Source organism: Aptenodytes forsteri, unplaced genomic scaffold, assembly GCF_000699145.1.
Source record: "Aptenodytes forsteri isolate BGI_AS27 unplaced genomic scaffold, ASM69914v1 Scaffold193, whole genome shotgun sequence".
NCBI lineage: Eukaryota > Metazoa > Chordata > Aves > Sphenisciformes > Spheniscidae > Aptenodytes > Aptenodytes forsteri.
The window spans coordinates 16,316,064-16,335,064 of NW_008795405.1; the positions used below are offsets into that span (position 1 = coordinate 16,316,064).

The window sequence follows — 19,001 nt, forward strand, 5'->3', positions numbered from 1 at the left end:
AAATGTCATGTTGATCCTCAGTACAGTATGTGAAAATAATACCTTCTTCAAAACATGAAGAGAAACATAAGATAGACAAGTGCTTTTAAGCAGTAGATCTCAAAAGGATTAATGAAGAACTTGAGTCTCATGAGCTTCCCCACACTGGAAAGCTACAATGTGGAATTTGGGCATGCTCGAAGTTATCCAGAAGCTGAATGGTAGAACAAGGAACAGGATCTAAGGCAGTCACGAGAGAACCCTACAAGTGTTGAGATGCCGATTCTTAAAAAAACAACCAACCAACCAAAATAACACAACAAAAAAGCCACCTACTGGAAAACCTCTAATTGAGTGAGAAGGTTGGTTATTTTCACAAACGCATAGCCTAATAAAATCTCAGGAGGAGAGCTGAGAGCATAATGGGCGTAACTTTTCTTCTAGATGACTAATATTTTTATAAAATCTTTATGTTAACGTGTATTTTACTGCATTGTTTGAGCTGCATCTCAACTGATTAGAATAAATAGTTTGTCTGGATTTAGAGCATCAATCTCAGATTGGTGCTTAAGGGTTGGCTTAGTAACTTCAACGTGATCTGCTACCCGGTGCGTTTTTTCACAGTGCCTCATGCACAGCAGTGACTTCTAATACGTGCCCCTTGCCTGCCCTCTCATTGCTTGGTTTTCGCTTTTTTGTTGCACAGAAAATTTGGAACAGCAGCAGCAGTCCCAGAGGTGTTTGGTTACTGGAAAAAAAGCTGATCATTTCCCAATTATGAGCAGAATAACTTTTAGAACTATTAAACCAAAAAAAGTTATTTGCAAAACCTGTCTTGCATGCATACTTGGTCGGCAGAAGATTTTTAAACCCCCAGCTAAGTATGACTTGCACAAACTCATTTGTTTTTTAAATAGCAAAGCTGTTTCGTAACATATTGCCAAATTTAAGTATTGCAAATTAATTACTGCAAATTTTTAGGAGATCTCAGGAGTTTTGAAATCAATGGTATCGAATGGCAATAACTACTCTTTCCTAGTAAGATAAAAATGCTGCCTTTTACAGCACTAGGAAACAGTAACATTATATTGTTACTGATGATCTGTGTGCAAAATTTCTGAAACGTGATAAGATATATGCCTTTACTGCTCTTTTAAGCAACTAGCTGCGATATCAGTCACTGTAAAAACTTCTGATTAATATTCAGATCAATGGCTTGAAGAAAACTATGACTAAATTTTATTTGCTTTTGAATCAGATAAAAAGTTGCTTTAGCTTTTAGCTAGATTATAGTTAAATAAAAATATTCAGCAGTTACAGAAACTGCATCAAAATCAAGTATCTCATATGATTGCGTAATCTGCACATTCTCAGTACAACTTGAGGTTGAAGTTACTGAACGCAGGAGGTGAATACTTTCCAGACTTGACTGAAAACTAAAAAAAAGATGCAAAAGTTAACTGTCATTTATAATATAATATGAAAACTTGTATTTTGTCGATAACATTCCATTCCTACTACTGAAGCTCAAAGAATCCTTTCATGCTATTTTTAACTAACCTCCTCCTCCATCAGGTTCTAAAAGGAAAAAACACTTAGAAGGTTCAATAGAGCACTCTCTAAGCTCTGCCCGAGCAATGCTTCATTAAATATTGATACCCTTCAGGAAGAGAATACCAAAACGGTAGGTAAGCAGCCCTTCATAACCTTGTGGGGTTTTCCTACAAATTACCAGAGAAACACAAAATAAGGCACTGCTGTTCTTGTTACATCTCTAACAACGGAAGCATGATTGGCTCGCTCTCACAGCACAGTCATGCTTTTCCTCACACTCCAAATACTTTACAAGGTGGTCAGTAACCTCCTCCTCTTCGTTCATTAGCCGGTAAGGGGAAGACTTCTGTTTCTCAGACTGTTGAGGAAACAATAGAAGTTTGAAATACGCTCTGTAAAACACATTTTGCTATTACACTTTAATGGGCAAGTTAGAGTCTATACCTCGATACTTGATCCAATAATCTAACAGACTGTAACACAGGGGTTTCACCACTTTCCTTAGGTGCTTGGAAAACTGAAAGCAATGTAGGAGTAGGACTAGAAGTCAATTTGGCTGCTCCAGAAAGATTTAATTTTGGTAATTCTCCACGAGGAGGTCCATGTTGTTGTTTTGTTTTTTCCTGGACTTTCCTAAGAGAAGGTTTTGAAAATAAATAAACAAGATCCAATTTCTTTCTGAGAACATCTTAAGGAATAAAATTAAAAGAGTAAATCCAAATAATCAGAAAAAAAATAACAGCCAAACAGTACTTCAGCTAATTCTTTTTTACAAATCACTACCTCACTTGATGTTTCTTGCAATTTTTCCTGAAGGAACTTCTTACAAAGCCCACAATGATGAACCCCAGAACTAAGTTGGTGGAAAAAGTGGCTGCTGCTATGGAAGGAGAGTTCATGCTTTCAAGGTTAAATGCACAGCAGAAAATAATTTATAATTATTTTTGCTACTGTAATTTGGTTTTTTGAGAAAAACCTGTATTTGAGAGTTTTTCATGTAGTACTAACTTCTATCTCACCTTGCAGATACAGCAAACCCTTAAGAGTGAACATGTTGAGTATTCTTCACATAGCTTGAATATAAACAAATTTTTAGTTTGAAGGAATTTTTAATCAGATTTTAATTTTTTTATTGCCAGTGTCAAATATAAGTGTAGGATTTTCCCAGATATCATCTAAATACAGGATAATTAAGTTTTTAAAAAAATAAAAATTATTTGTTCAAAATGTAGACTGAAGGCCTGAAAAGGCACAAACACACTTTCTGACTCTGCTACAACTTCATCTGTACAACTTTTTAACTCAAAGGCAGACAGCAAAGATGAGGATCAAGATATTTTAAGAAAATGTGGAACTGTCCCTCTAAGTAATAGCAACTACTACAACCGTTTACTGAAGGGATTATGTGGTATCACAGCTTCTAAATTCTAACTCATGATTTTCAGGGCTTGCGGGGGGTGGAACTGCATCAGGCCCAATACAGATCAGTGTTTAGGCAGACTGAATCAAACCAAGTAATCAGTTTAAGGAAAACATTTGTTTCTAGCTAACAAGCTCAGTGTCACAAATTACTTTCTCTAAATGGGCTGACAATTCCTCTGCTTAAGTATTACCTGTCTTTGACTTTCCTTTGAAATTTGCCACAAATGCAGAGGTACTTGCCCTGCTGTATTTCCTAGTAACCTTAATTTTTTGTGCATGGCCAAAGCTTGTGTATCAGCTGCCCTAAAAAGTTTGGGGAAAAAAGAAAAAAAAGAGAAAAGCATCAGTTGTGCTTTAGGTGAAGTTTGGACTCAATGCAAAGAATTATGTTGACTGAATTATGTTCATTGTATTGCAGGCTAAGTACTAGCACTGTAAACAAACTTTATTCCAGTCCACTTTAAATAGTAAGCACGCAGCGCTCCCCCCACTTTTTAATTTTAGTCTTCAAGACTGAAGTGATTTGAAGTCACTTGCCAGAGTTCTTAAAAATAAGGGTGCTGTAATGCTTGATGGGCAGCAATTCTCTCATCAGGATCATATTTTAACATGACATAGAGGAGAGAGAAGCCCTTGGGAGACAAATTGTGCACAAGAGGAGGGATTCCTTTTCCTTTTTTAAAGGGGAAATCAAAACTCACCAGTTCTTGACCTGTGTTATGCAAGTTGAGAACAGTTATTCATGCACATTCAGAAAGAATTACAATTTACTGAAAAAAATTATTCTCATCTGATTTAGGTAATCATTTATTAGGGACAAGTAAGTAATACTTGGAAAAAAGTGTTTTCTCTCCTAACAAGTTATGTCATTGGCCTTAAAGATACCATGGGAATAAAAGGCCAGATAAGATTGATGTAGGCTCAGATTTCCTCTCCTCTGCCTACAAGGATCACGAATGCGTGACTATCTCTGGGTAGGGATAGAAGACACTGCTCTTTGGTCAGCAGCCGTCACAACAGTATTAGATTTTTGTGGTGGTTCCCTGAGCAGAAATTGCACACAGTTGTACAGTTATATTGTGGATATTTAAACAGTGAGATTAATAACTATGGGAGTGCATACTTACTGCTTGAACTTGTTGAGAGTTTTGTTAGCAGGAGTGCCTATAACGTCATGGATTTTTGAAATTTGGCCCAGCTCATCAGATCCAGGAAAGAGAGGCTGAAAACTGCAAAGTAAGAGATAGTATTAGCACTAGAGAAGACACAAACTAGTTTAAGTGGCATAGCTGCCACTTCAGTTAAAAAATTTTCATTTGCGAGGAAGATACATTTTAGAATTATTCATTTGTGGACAGTTTAATACCAACCAGCAACTGAAAGATAACATGCGAGGAGCAGATTAATACAACTGCATGTTGGATGGAAAGAGTAGTTTGGGTTATTAAACAGAAACCTGTAGTTGCCCTCTCCTCGCAGGTTTGGGGTAAAATACGTAAAGAGAACATCCCTCCTGGTGAAAGGCAATGGATGTGGGATTGTGTTTTCTTCTAGTGAAGTGGCAGTCCCCAGAAGACAATGTGCTTTCCTCATTTTAAGACAGCAGAGTCAAGCAGTCCCTCTTGTTGTGTATGCACATAAAAGTATATATTTATAAGAAACATTCCATTCCTAACACTCAGGTTCTTTGCAAGCAGCAATACTGGAAAGATGGTAATTTGAACTGCATTCCTGAGCTTGATCCTCAGTTAATATAAAACTTGCATAGAGTCCTTGAAAACATTGTTATCGATGGAGCAATCTGACTTCACGAGTTAGGTCCACTACCATTTGTTTCTTGCACGTTGCCTTTTTCCATGTTAGCAGAGCATTTCCTTGGGCTTATAATTTAAGAAACACTTCAGTAGCACAACATGATTCGTGAAAGCGATACATTCAGCCCTCTTTGTAGAAGGAGGAAACTTCTTTTAACTGTTTGCAAATTCAGTCAAACAGCTGGCTGCACACTTCTCTGAATGTCTTTACAAAGCTTTGAGTAGGGGAAGGAGAGAAAAGAGATCCGATTCATGTTGTGCAGCTGTATCAAGACAAGCAGTTGGGAGTAGCTTTTGTGTGCACTACAAAAATGTCCTGTCTCTAAATGTAAAGCTATAACTTAGGGAAGAACAACTGTGCAATCCACAGAAAAATGTAATCCAGGAACCATGATTTATAAGGAACGGAAAGAGGGAGACCAAGATTTGAAAGATAAGCATGGCTGAGTAAAAGACTAACAATTCTTACACAGTGTGGTGTAAAGCATAAAGGCTTACGCAAATGTTCAACAGCAAAAACTGCAAACTGCACTTAAAAAGAAACAAACCTGCCCATAACTTCCTTTATCTTGGCAAGGCTGTATCTTTTTTAATTCGGTAATTTCCAGTAACCATCCCTCATTTCTCTCTGAGCACATCTATCAGGTCTCTGAAAATGTGCAGTGGTTGCAAAGAATGAAGTTTGTTACATTAAGCTAAAATTATGAGGAAATATCTGTAAGGTTTTTTGCCCTAAGAAAACCTAAGTTTGCAGCGTGTAATTTTCTTGCCAAACTTCAAAGCCCACCTGATTCAAATTGAAATGGAAAAACACGGTATTTTTAAAGCTTTAGGTCCCAATTTACTTTGCAGGAGAACTGCCACATTTGGGATTTTTCTGTTAACAGTTTTCTGACCGAAGTAGAACTGTTTCTATGAGTTAGCAGGCAAAGCATAAGGGTTGTCATTTAATGTGATGGTGATGGCAGCAGCTGCACTTGCCATGTGGAGGAGGAGGAAAGAAGCAAAGCAAATGTTATCACTCCTGGTTGCATATCAGAGACAGCAGTGTGGGAGGAGAATAAAGAAGAACTGCTGCTGTTGCTAGGGCACAAAGATATTGGAGAAATACTCATGGTGGTTATTTTTCCTTTTTTCTTGAAGACTGGTGACAATTTTTTTGAGTTATAGTTTCATCATCATTGAAAAGCTCAAAGGACTTTAATCCGGGTTTTCCTGAACTCTTCCTTCATCAGAATCCGACTTCAAAATATTCCACGACATAAGGTCCTGGCACAAGGGTCTTAAACACGCTATATTATAAATCAAAGTAGTGAATCAGAGGGAGTGTCTTCTCTAATCTCCTCCGGTTTTGCAGAATAGTAAGTAAAAAAAAGAGGCAAACATTTTACCATCAAGTGCATGAAGAAGATTGAGGGTAGTTAGCAATGTTCATCACAGGAAATGAGCCATAGTCTCTTCAGAGATAAAGCAGAGAAAACACATTTTTACCAAACTCAAATATGAAGCCAATAGGAAAAAAAAAACCAAACCAAAAAACCAAAAACCAAACAACCAACAAAACAACCAACTGTTCAAAAATGTTATTTTACTTGTAAATAATATTTGTTGATCTTGAACATCCCACTGCTTTATTACTAACGTGCCATAGGGTGAAGAGAGTGCCAGACAAGGCAGGATTACTGCCTGATGAACCCTGCAGATTAATCACAGAAGAAGCTTCCACAAAACCATGGAAACAAAGATCATATTACCCGTACCACGTGCTCCTTACTTGAGTTATTTGCCTTTGATTTTCTGGATTAATAATAAGCAAGACCCTCCACTGAACACTGTACCTTGTGATTTCATAGAAAACACAGCCAGCACCCCATATATCAATTTTGTAACTATAGTGGCCATTTGTAAGTAAGCATTCAGGTGCTCAGTACCAGCGTGTAGAGATATGTTCTGTATGTGGCTGCTTAGAACAGACACTCCTACGAGATCCAGAATCTCCTAACCTCAGGGTATTCTGCTGCAAAAACAAATAAAGTATTTTGACAAATTAGAAACACTGAAATATTCAAGCCAAGATTTTCCTTAAACGTGTGAAGTAGTCATCATAAAAGAAATCACAGATTACTTTAAGAATAAACTTTCAGAAATCCCAGGGGTAGTATTGTAATAGCAGTAAAACTGCATTTAAATAGCAAGTAGCTCCAGGCTCGAAGATATCTGTGTCCCATAATATGTGCAAATACCGTTCTGTACATCATTAAAAGAAAGAGCTGAGTTAATTGAAAAGCATATGGACTATTACTGAAGGGAAGACTGCTAAATAGGACATCTGGATTAAGTTAGTTTCTTAGAGTTCTTGTGTTGAGCAGTGATGTAACAGGTGGCTTGGGCTTCTCCTTGGAATGGCTTCTCCTGTGTACTTCTAAGACTTAAAAGAAAAATTTATCTCCAGAAAATAAAATTTCCTAAAATGAATTTTGAAATCCTCGCTTTTCAGACATTAGCAAAATAACATTCTGAAACTGTCAGGAGAATAGATTTTAATGAAGAAATCTTCTGAAAGCTAACACCTTCTGCTCCCTTTTGTATGAATAACTTCCACTAAATGTAGGAATTGAATGTAGAAAGAGGGCTGCAGAACTGAACGCTATTGCTTGTTTCTCGGAAAACAGAAATTAATAGAGGATAAAGAACAGGTTTTTAGATTGGAACACATGCAGGCTGTTATGCATCCAATTCATTTCAGGTTTTAGCCAAGAACAAACTTGCCTGTTCATTCCTCTAGATCAGGAATACGGTATTAGAAGTAACTATCTATAGATTTTTTTTAAAACTCTACTTTTATTCATGAAGAAGCATTACCTTCTCAGACTAAAGAGAAAAATACTGATATACTTCACTCTCAGTTAAATATTCTCACGTAAAATTAATTACCTTTATTAATGTTTTCTGGTTTCACATCTCTGAAATATCCCATCTCTGTACCAATATAAACACACCAGAGAGAAGAGATCAGTAAAAAGAGAAACATTATCAGTGCTTCCAGTTATTTGTAAAAAAATACTTCAAGAAACTAACGCTTTCTTCAAACTTATCAACAGCATAGTAAAAAAATTGAATTTTGCCACCACGGTGAGACAACAGCTACAGGTACGGCGGGAATGGGGAAAGGGCAAGTCCAGGAAGGGGAGGCCAGGCTTTCTGCTTTTGCTCTCACCAGGGTTACCAAAGGATTGCAAGGGCCACCCCCTCCCAGGAGGGCTTCCTGCAGCAGGTACTAGAGCTCCTTCAAGGGTGCTGGCAGCAGCATGGGCTGCCTGCTTGCTGCCTTCCAGGGCTCTGCTACAGGCAAAGATGCATCTGGGCAATGGCCTTTTTCCTCCCTGCAGCAGTCTGCTGCCCCAGACAATTGTATGTCTCTGCTTAGAGATGACCCTGAAATAAATGTATGATACGTTTACTGTAAAGCTGTTGCTGAGCCAGGTCTCTTACCTATGTATGCAATCAAGAGATTTGCATAACTGGTACATGTGGTTCTTTTTTTTTTTTTTCTTCCCAGGTAATGGCTTTCTCCTTCCTAGAATTAAATTTCAAGTTGCACAAGTCCTTTTTAGCAAACAACAGAGTACAAAAAAATTACCTTCAGCTTCCAATAGTGCATTGATATTACCTTTTTCAATTATACTATTTCTGTCATTTATAGCTAGCTTTGTAATCCATTTTCCACTCAACTTCAGACATAATTTAGATTTCAGTATGCACCAGAATAGCTCAGCTAACAACTGTCAATTCAATAGTCTGTAATCTGCCTTAGCTTTTACTGCATGTTTTTCTTGCAGTACCTGTTTCCCCAAGTTCTAAGAGAACTGCAATATTTCACTTCTAAACATCTAATTCCCTCTCTAAACAAAGTAACTGTCCTTAAGGTTCAAGATTCGTATCAATCACCTCAAATTACTGCAATGCTTAAATGACCGTGATTCACATTTGACTTGCAAATTAAAGGTTAACCTATGTAGTTTAGCTTGCTATTGCCATTGCGCAATAATGACAGTTATAAAATGTATCTGTTATTTTTTCAGAGCCATTCAGTAACTACTCAGCTTTTTTCTTTTATAGGCTCCAAAGGCCTTTTAATCTTGCTGTAATGCCTTTATGTAAGGCTGCAATGTCATCAACGGAGGCAGAAATGATCACATTTTTGAAAAACAAAGCAGGTACTGATCTGCCTGATGACAGTAGTATGAGTAATTGGCTGGGGAGGAGGAGGGAGATTATCAGGACACTAACTCATTGAGGGCTGCAAGTCCTCGCAGCCAGCGGGACTTGTGTTCCTAACTGATTACAGCACTCCTCCAGTCAGCCACATAATCCCCTGAGCAGGATTAGAGAACAAAGCCCTTGAAACGGAGTACCGTTTACATCGGGAACTGTAGTATTGTTACCCCAGTAGAGACAAATGGTGTTTTCAACATCGGGATTTTTGTCATTATAGTAGGAAAGATTTTATAAAATGCAGCTATTCAAACCAACTCAGATTATTATTAGTATTTAAAAAAACAGGCCTTCATAAAAAGAAGTCATGCTCAATTGTTTTTCCATTACAGGTCACTAGTAAAATCTGGAGCAGATGCTTTTCTACTTCCAGATTTATCATTAGAGAAACCTTAGTTGGAAGTAATGAAGCGAATCATAAGGCAGCAGCACTTGAGGCTACAATTGTTTTCGCTTGAGGCATCTTCCCCACCTCTCTCTGAGCCATATTTTTTTCATCGCTTTAAATGACCAAACTGTTCTGGGTTAAAGAAAAGGCAAGACTGTTTTTCAGTTATTAAATAACTTGTGATACCACTATACATTATGTATTTTAAAATAAAAAAACCATAGCAGAACATACTGAAACTATTAGACTAATTTCCATCTGTATAGAATACTTAATATAGCAGGCTTTTTCACATGAAGAATGAGAGAAAGACTGAGAAATGTAACCAAATGAAAGTGAATACTCTGAGGTAAAAAAAAGGCAGTTAAAGAACAAACCTAAATATTCTGATCTTTCATAACTGAAGTACAGTATCTTTCCTGGAAGGAGAAGATGCAAGATTGTTTTTAATGCACTGGACTAACTTACTATCCAACGAGGACTCCTTCCTATATGCTATTACTCTGACTTTACAACTTAACAGATTTATCCCGGAAAAATAAAATGTCCTATTAAAACCAGCAAACATTCATGTCTGCTTCAGTGATCAGCAAACAACTTGTGTTTTAACCTCAAATTCTTATCTAGGTCAGGAACAGGGTTACTCCTTCTGTTAGAGATCTGAATACTCAGTGTCACATAATGTTTGGGAGCAAGTCGTTTATCTATTCTAGTACACTGAATGACAGTTGCATGCTCAGTTATTTAAATGACTCTCCCAACTGTTAAGACATTACAAATTTTTAATTATTCAGAAAAAAATCCTCTTTTAATATTGAATTATACATAAGTGCCCCTTCATTTGCTGTATCCAACTCTTTTGGTGTCTATATGAGATCTGGTTTTAAATCAGCTTTTGTTGTAAACTTTTTTGTAGGAACTCTTCCTTAAGCTTTACGGTCTCCCATCTGCTTCAACAAACAGCTCCAGGATTTTTAAATATAGGCGGGGGGGGGGGGGGGGGGGGGCCCCCCCCGTTTATTTTATAGGAAAACTTGGTGAAAGGCATTTTTACTAGATATAAAAACTGAAAATCATTATTCTTTGTTTCAGTAATTTTTGAAACAAATGGGAATAATTTTCTTGTTACATGATTACAGTCCTGACCTAACACAGAACCTATTTAAGTTGTACTTTTTGTTACATAAAGCAATTATTTTGTGTTTCGCAGTCAAGGTTGTTTCCCTGTTTTCATGTAAAGTTTGACTGTAGAAATAGATGACCACTGACCTGACTCATTAGAAACCTTCTGCATGCATCCATGCCTTAAACAAGTGGCTATATTGCACTGGAAAGAAATAAAGAGTAAAGTAGTATGGCACAAAATTTCCCTATGAATTTTATACTATGTAATGGTGAACAACCAAGTGAAAAATAATTAAGTCCACTTTGTGATCTATACAAGAAGGGTTTGTGTGTTTCTTAAGCATATGCTACATACCTTTTATCAGCTCATAAATATTCATGTCCATAAGTTCACATATCAGTGAAAGAGAGCCAGCTTTTTTATCACTGAAGAAACAAATACGGAGACTTTAAGCCAGAAATGTTGATTTGTACACAGCGTGGAAAAAAGTACTTAGTTTAACCAGTATTAAAATGGACATTTTCATTTTTAATTGATACTTTCTCATAGAAGTTTTTCAACTGGGGGTCTGAGGTATCATAGTTTTAGTTTTATACTATCCAAAGTGTCCATTGCAAAAGTTAACTGATTTACTCCGTGAAGTTACTTGAAGGCATGTTTTCTGGGCATATCACACTATTCTGTATCAAGAAATTTCCAGTAAATTAACTGATACAATCTTACAATAAAAGATAGGAAAGCCATTACACCATAGAAGAAAATACTTTCTAGTTAGGTCACCAGTAGTGTTCTATTGCATGGAAATGAGTACCTGACTGGAATCTGTGTTTTGCTGACAACAGCAGTTTTAAGTATTATCACGATATGATAACACATCTGACACTTTCTTTTCCATTTCACTGCCCTGCAGAGACAGACGTCTTTAGGTCTTCAGTTTTTCTGATAAGATAATTGCATTAAAGTACATCCCCTCTGCAATGTTCCATTAACCCAGACAGCAAAAGGTTGACGGTACAATCTGCAATTCAGTTTGGAGACAGACTGTGAAAGAGCTAGGCGAGCTGGCTGGCCATCTGGATTACACTTCGTTAACAACACGGCAGCTGAAGCTGAGAATTCCAGAAAGCTAAGTTGCTGACACGATTACCGGCTTTCCATATATTTGTAGAAAACGGGCCTGTCAATAACAGTATAGTACCAGAGCCTTCAGCAGAGGAATAAGACAGCCTGAAGAGCAAGAAAAAAATATTTTAGAGCAGTCAACAAGTTTTGTGTCAAGTATTTGAATAATGAAGTATATGTCTGCTGTAGCATAGTGATGAAGTGTAACGCACAGTAATGGAGTAAATGCTGTCATAAACGCTGATCTCTTTGTGAGACAGAACATGTCCCCAGAAGACACTTAAGTGCCTAATGAGGCTAAGGAACCCAACTTCATCACTGACTGATCTCTTTCCAAATTCATAGCTCCACTGCTGCCTAATTCAGAGGTCTAAACTTCTATTATTTGCAAAGGGGTGTCTGTAAAGTTGCCTATGAAATGATACTGCCAAATACGTTGCTTGGATCCCTAGTTCAAACTGGCAAGTCAAACCAAGATCCTTGAAGTACCAGAACCTATTCCAGCAGATAAGCTCTGAGTGTGCCTTACCAAAATACTGTCTACAGTAGACATGATGTTGTGCAGCTAAAGCATTCACTAGATATGGGACGTGGCTTGAAATCACCAGCAAGTATTACATATTATGAGATGAAGTTTAGCTATGCTTAAAATATATCTAGTCTGTAATTTTAATACTGATGTTGAAATATTTTTGGTCTGCTGCAAGAGAGCCAGAGAAAGTGAGAGTTACATCGGATTATCTTAACAGAAAAGGCATGAAGGCTTCAGAATTTGACAAATTCATTGTTTTTTTTCTTTCTGTTGGAATAAAAAGCTGGTTAAGTGCCTACGGGTTGCTTCTAGACCCAAAAGTTACTGAATATCGTTCAAATAAAGGCATAAGGAAGCAAGAAATGAATGCACCATACTTACAACGCAACTTCATGTAACATAAGGCTATTAGGATGCGGACTCAGCCTCCTTAGCACTTGTATTTCTACAACTTCATGTAACATAAGGTGGACTCAGCCTCCTTAGCACTTGTATTTCTCTCAGATTATTCACTTGTTCCATACTAATGTTGAATTAAAAAGAAAAGAGGAAGACTGACTTGCAATCAGGGACTGGATTGTAATTGTCTTTCTTCCCTGCCATGAGGCTGTCAGAATCTACTCCACTTTAGTCTGTAATTGAACTTGCAAATGCAGGACCTGATAAATTGTTTGCCTGCTTTGTTTCTTTATAGAGCAAACCAGTAATCAGGAGAATGGCTTTATTCCTTCTTGCAGTGTGGAGTGGCTGGACTTACCCCAACAAGATAAGTAGTAATGTATTGTGCTCCAGACATCAGTTACCATGCCAAGGAGCTATCTGGGAGGAATTTTGTGTTGCATAATAGTATGCATGATACTGTTTATTCTGCACTGGTGTAGCATACATTCCAACTAGTGCTCAGCATGATGCTGAAAGTGACAATCTAGCCTTGCCAAATTTAACACTTAAAATTAAGTTTTGATGGTAACCTCTTACATGCAAAATAGACACTATTCAACTATTGTTTAGTTATTATGTTGCCCTCCTAGACTTTAATAAACAACAAAACTACATGCTACAGAAACTCTGGGGAGGAAGCAGGAAACAAATTGCTTTGCACGCTATTTAATGGATCAGAAGAGGACACATACGCCTTTTCACAGTATAACTTAAAGCTAAACACCAAAACAGTATTTTCCAATTTGAAACTAGAAGAAATACCTTGTACGAGCAGGTTCTCTTTAAAACACTGTTATCTGTTGCTAAAAGAGTTCATTTCATTAAAAGAATGTCAGTCAATTTATCAAAGGGTTAAAGGCCTAAAAGATGTTTGAAACATGCTACATGAAAAAAAGAGTCTGCTTGTTATGCCCTATCGTTATGCCCTACCACTGAAGCGTATACCATCTGCCCTTGATACAGTTAAGCAGTTAGTTTAAATACTCTTTTGATCATAAATTGGACCATTTGGTCAGTTGTAGATAACGTATAAATGGACCAACAGTTCTCTAACAACACAACAGAGAATCAGAAGCCACGTTACTTGAAGATATGAGTTCTCTTTTTTTTTTAAACTTACAGTCTTTGAAGCTCTGAGTTACATTGTGAAATCTCACCTAAGAGCAAAATGTCCCATTTTACTTCGTATGTACAAATGTGTCACTCCCACTGATTTCACTAGGAACTTAATATATTTAACTGAGAATACAAAGTCCGTGACCCAAAAGGCATTGTTTGACACCTATATATTTGGAGGAGAATGTCAAGTCTATGTCTATTTCCACACAGCCCTCTCCTCTATTTTCCTAACTAATACAAAGCACCTATTTTGTCACCATATAGCGTCTTGCTGATGGATGTAACTAAATATAAATGCAAATATGAAGTAGAACTAATGCTATACATCGACTAAGGATAAATACAGTATTTTTACCTCACATTAAAACAGTATTTAAAGTAAGACTGAAAAAAGTATTGTCCAGGGGGAGGACTGACACATTTACTCCTATCATTATTTACAGTAAAAAGAAAAACAGCACAAGTATATTCAGTGCACTTGGAGAGGCAGAAATCAGCTATTTAGTCCTCATTCTTCTCGTTTCACCCTCGACCCAGTGGCCAGGCAGCATTTAGTACAGTGGATGACATCAATTAGAGTACTCAGGGAAATAACCCCAATGCCAAATGGGAAGGTCCTGCATAATCAGCAGCAGAGTTCCCTTTCTGTACTACATGCAAACCTTTTAAATACATGTGTATTCAAAAAACTTCACTTAGTCTTAATTTCACATTTCCCCACTGAATTTAAAGAAGATCTTCTGTAGTAGTATGATTAATTATGCATACCTTTCAAAATGTTGCTTCCTGTGTTTACATGCATAGTACTTTCCATGCCTACGACTCTGTCTTCAGAACGTCAGAAAATGTTCCCTCTCCTACCTTACCAACTGGTTTATATTCTAAAAACAAAAATATACTGTTTCAGTATGTTTAAAATAGAAATTGTTATGAAGACTGCATATCAAGCCACACTTGATTTGTTAAATCCTGACTAATGGAAAATTTTTAAATAAAAGGGTTTTTTGTTAACACATAAGGTATTTATATATATATCTTAGACAATAAACTACTACCTCCTTGCTCAGAGACATGATGCCTCTGCACACAGCACTTCATAACTTTTTTCTGCTGCAGCACATTAGCACCTCATACCTGAACTTATTCTTTGCTTCTTTCACCAAAAAAATCCTTTATTTACACTGTACTGAAAACGTAAAATTATCTTGAATAGCAAGTGTGTCTTGTCGTTGTTCCAACACAGGTTTTTTGGTTGTTTTGGTGGGGTGTTTTTGGGGGTTTTGGGTTGGATGTTTTTTGCTTGGTTTTTGTTTGCCTTTTTTTTTTTTTGTAAGCAAAGCAGTTGCTGATTTTAAAGCTTTATTCCCGTATCAAATTCAGATATTAGTATTGCACTAGGCCAAAAATAACGCTTGGCTTTAATAATGAAGTGCACCAAACAAAAGGATGTGAAAATCAGCCAATTCTAGTTCTGCAGAATTTTAAGAGATGAAGCAGATAATATAAGGGTTACGAAGAAAGCTTTATTTATATTAATTTCTGAGACTTTTCCTAATTTCCTTCAGAATCAATATTTCTTTTCTTTCCTCCTTTATTCTCCTTCAGCTTTGCGATTAATGCCTGGTTCCCTTCACCCACCTTGTCCTCCTGTTTCCCTTTATTTTTAGCACCTACAGATTCTATCCTTGATAATTCTTCCAGTAATTTCATCTGAGAAATACCCAATTCTGGTTAGCTTTATGCTGCTGTTGCTTTTGACATAGTCTTATTATTTAAGAAAGATCCAAACCCAGTCATTTTGAGGGAGGCAGAGCAGGAAACCTCTTTTATCATATTCAATGCTTTATGGGAGTCAGAACAACTGTGGGAGTCTTAAGTTATGTTGATAGCTGTAAATTCAATGAAGTGTAGTTGTCTGTATTAGTTGCTGTGACAACAGTCCCTGGCATGGATTTGGCCTGTGACAACCACCACTCTCCTAGGCACCTTCCCAGCCTGATGTGAGGACTCCTTCTAAGGTCATTCCTAAAACAGTTTCTGTCCTACTGCCTTGTTTTGGAAGATAAGAGAATTTACTAGCACAGATGTGGGCCATTTCATGCCAGTTGCTCTTTGTGTCCAAGAAGATTTCCAGATATGTTTAATTTACAAGTATAAATACAGCCTCACAGTGGAGAGAGCCTGCCAAGAAATTTCGTGGAGGGAAAAGTTACTTAGGCAGGGACATTGTAATGCTGTCTCCCAACTACCAAGCAATTCGTGTTGTCTTCATCTCTTTTCTCCTCCCCAACTTTGACACTTACTCCTGTTAAAAAAAAAAAAAGGTCTTTCCTTTCCTTGTAATCCAAATGCTTATATTTTAATTAGTAGAAACCTTCCCCTTGCAAATCCCTCTTTCTCCAATACAGTAGCAGCACTTCTGTGAGAATTGTCAGTTGCTCTTCTTATTTTTATTACCTGCTGCTTAGGTTTTCTGATCATTATCCATCATGCTGGATCATAAACTAACTAATTAGGTCATCTAAATTTGGAAAACAGGAAAAAGCAGAGTAATTTAAAATCAATTACACCATTTAATGCACTCTATACAGACAATTTACATATAGAACTATTTTAAAAGCAGAAACAGAATTTGAAAATCATTACGGGTAAAGGAGGCAATCTCTAACAGAGACTCCAAAATAGGGAAGAGACCATAAGACTGTTTAATTCATGTGGCTGTTATTTGATAACTGGCCAATTAGTGCTTTAAGCAAGGTGATCCCTAGCCTTCGGTGTTCACTAAGCAACGTGACTGAGCAAGTAACATGCTTTGTCGGCAGAAATCACACTTTGCACCGTGCTCTCTACCCCCTTCAGTTTTAGTTTCCTATCTAAATAGCTAAATATAAGATGGAGATTGTAAATTCAGAATACTTAAATCCCACTCTTACAGAATCCCAAAGAAAAAGCGTCAACGGATTTTTTTGGTAGCAACTGATACTCTCCAATCAGTCAGATACACACTGGCTACGTATATGTTCATATAATGTCAGAGCCAGTCCCTGTGGCAAAAAATACCCAAGGCAGATACAAGAAAAATTAGCTATTTGTTGACCTACTCTTTGATTCTAATAAATGGCAATCCCATATTTTTCTTTTTTTAAATGCAAGTAATTGATTCTCTGGCATAAAAAAAAATTCAGATCATATGATCTGAAGATAAGATCTTAACATCTATGGTATACCAGCCATAGGTGTTAATGAACCAAAGTACTTAGGCAGAGAAACACAGGGAAAGCATTATTGTACAAATTTATTGAAAATATTTTTAGATATATTAAGAAGTCTGATAGTATATGTTTATATAATTTGTTTATATTTTCTTCTATACATGTATTCTGCTCCTACAAGAGAAGTCCAGATGACAGTGGAGGGCTCAAAATAATTTGATTTTTTTTTAAATTTTAAACTGAAGAGTTCTAATAGTGTAAGAAGAGTTAATTCTTTACACACTTTAAAACATTCTTACCACACTAAAGATTTTCATGTAAGCATGTAAGGTTTGTTATTTTAATTTTTTACAATAGAGTGCTCTATATACAAAATAAAAACCCCACACATAACAAACAACTGAGGCTTTAACCCGGCACTTAAGAGAGAGCCATCCAGTGAAAAGAATGACAGCAGAGACCTGAAAAATTTCAATGGATTGAATAAAGTGCAGAATCAGGAATGAAAATTGCATTATTTGAAATGTCTCTTTGATGCATAAAATCAATGTGTAAACTCTCAACAAAACAGGCCACTGAAGATGAGAGCTTTTCTCCTAGGGAGAAAATGAGAACGATCATGTGACAAGTTAGTTATCGTTTAATGAGATGCTGAAAGGAACTCAGACATTGTAAGAATAATAACATTAAACTTTATATAGAATAATTGAAACTTCAAATGTACTAACAATTTAACACAAATTTTGAATTTGCGTCCACAAGCCAAGATTTCTGGAGATTCCTAAAAATCCACTTCAGTACCACCTAACTGATCCTTCAAAAGTGACTAGGTGGCAAAAAAGCCCCCACCAAAATGACGGATTTCAAACACACACTGAAAGAGAACAGTCAGGTCAAAGCGTGTCAATTTTAAGCTACGAAACTTACTACAGCTACAAACCAAAACTAATTACCTGTTAGTTTACCTGAATTTGTGGTACTCAAAGATGGAGAATGACAGAAATGTTAAAAATGTTATCAGCATTTTAAGACTGAAAGCTTTGAGGATGAAATTAAATAGACAGTGTCTTAATTACACTTGCATACAACATTACAGAATAAAGAAGACCTAATCATGGGTTAGCAATTCTTTCATGGCATCTATAACAAGCTAGATATTACCTAACCTCCTCCTTCCCTCCCCTCTGTTTCAGCACACACAGATGTTCAGGCTTAGAACAGTTAGCGGAAAGGCAGATAAAGGTTAGGAAGAGTAAGTTGTAGCAATCTGAACTAGTCTAACACCAGAAAAGTGGCCATGAAAATGGCAGAGAGGTAATCAGTCAATAGAAGGACAGTTTAATGTGCAAGAGGCTACAGGACCCAGGAAATTAAGAACAACGTAAATTAAAATTATGGGCAAGTGATGGAATTCAAAGACTACACCCGTATTACTGTAACTAGAGAGCACAGAAAATCAATCATCATTTGGAATTAAAGAATCCAATGCAAAATGACAGAAAAGATAGCACTACAATAGTCAAAATAGGATATTATAAAAACCTAAAGCAGATATTCTGTTGCAAAGATGCCGAGATGCTGAGGAAGAAAAAGCCATGACATTTAAATATGACATTGAGGCATGTGGGAAGAGAGAAATAACCAAAAAAATTAAGAAAGCAACAAGAAGTTCAGCTTTCAGCCACAGTCACAAGGCCATGACACATAATTGTTGCATTCAGAAACACACCAGATGTGTAGGATCTGAGAAAGTACTTAGAGAGACCAGAAGACAGACAGGCTACTCCTTCACAGGAGTGGGAGAAAGATTTCTTAGCACCCTGTTGAAGAGGAGGACTGGCATGCAGAGGGAGACCGGCGTTTACATGTGCGGTCTCGGTAAGGAGATCTAGGAACTGGCAACGGGCTGCAGCGACGGCGGTTTCCTGGGACTACAAAAGCACCTACGACCACCTCAGCGCGGGTGCTCCCCACGCGGCCCGGGCCCCCGTCCCCCTCGGGCCAGGGTCGCCGCTTA

The 19,001-nt window shown here is 37.1% G+C and overlaps 1 protein-coding gene across 1 annotated transcript in view; it reads right to left on the reverse strand.

Moving 5' to 3' along the window:
• Positions 1–1,530: 1,530 nt before the first annotated feature.
• Positions 1,531–19,001, reverse strand: part of MOK (MOK protein kinase) — an 18,585-nt gene continuing 1,114 nt past the window's right edge. Inside the window, 18 exon segments of the mRNA XM_019472454.1 lie at positions 1,531–1,557; positions 1,787–1,891; positions 1,986–2,166; positions 3,136–3,258; positions 3,493–3,667; positions 3,841–3,896; positions 4,083–4,184; positions 6,608–6,794; positions 7,710–7,735; positions 7,737–7,748; positions 8,262–8,346; positions 10,913–10,983; positions 12,594–12,638; positions 12,691–12,735; positions 14,541–14,597; positions 14,599–14,653; positions 16,492–16,566; positions 18,850–18,997. Of these exon segments, the coding sequence (XP_019327999.1) occupies positions 1,531–1,557; positions 1,787–1,891; positions 1,986–2,166; positions 3,136–3,258; positions 3,493–3,667; positions 3,841–3,896; positions 4,083–4,184; positions 6,608–6,794; positions 7,710–7,735; positions 7,737–7,748; positions 8,262–8,346; positions 10,913–10,983; positions 12,594–12,638; positions 12,691–12,735; positions 14,541–14,597; positions 14,599–14,653; positions 16,492–16,566; positions 18,850–18,997 (1,575 nt within the window).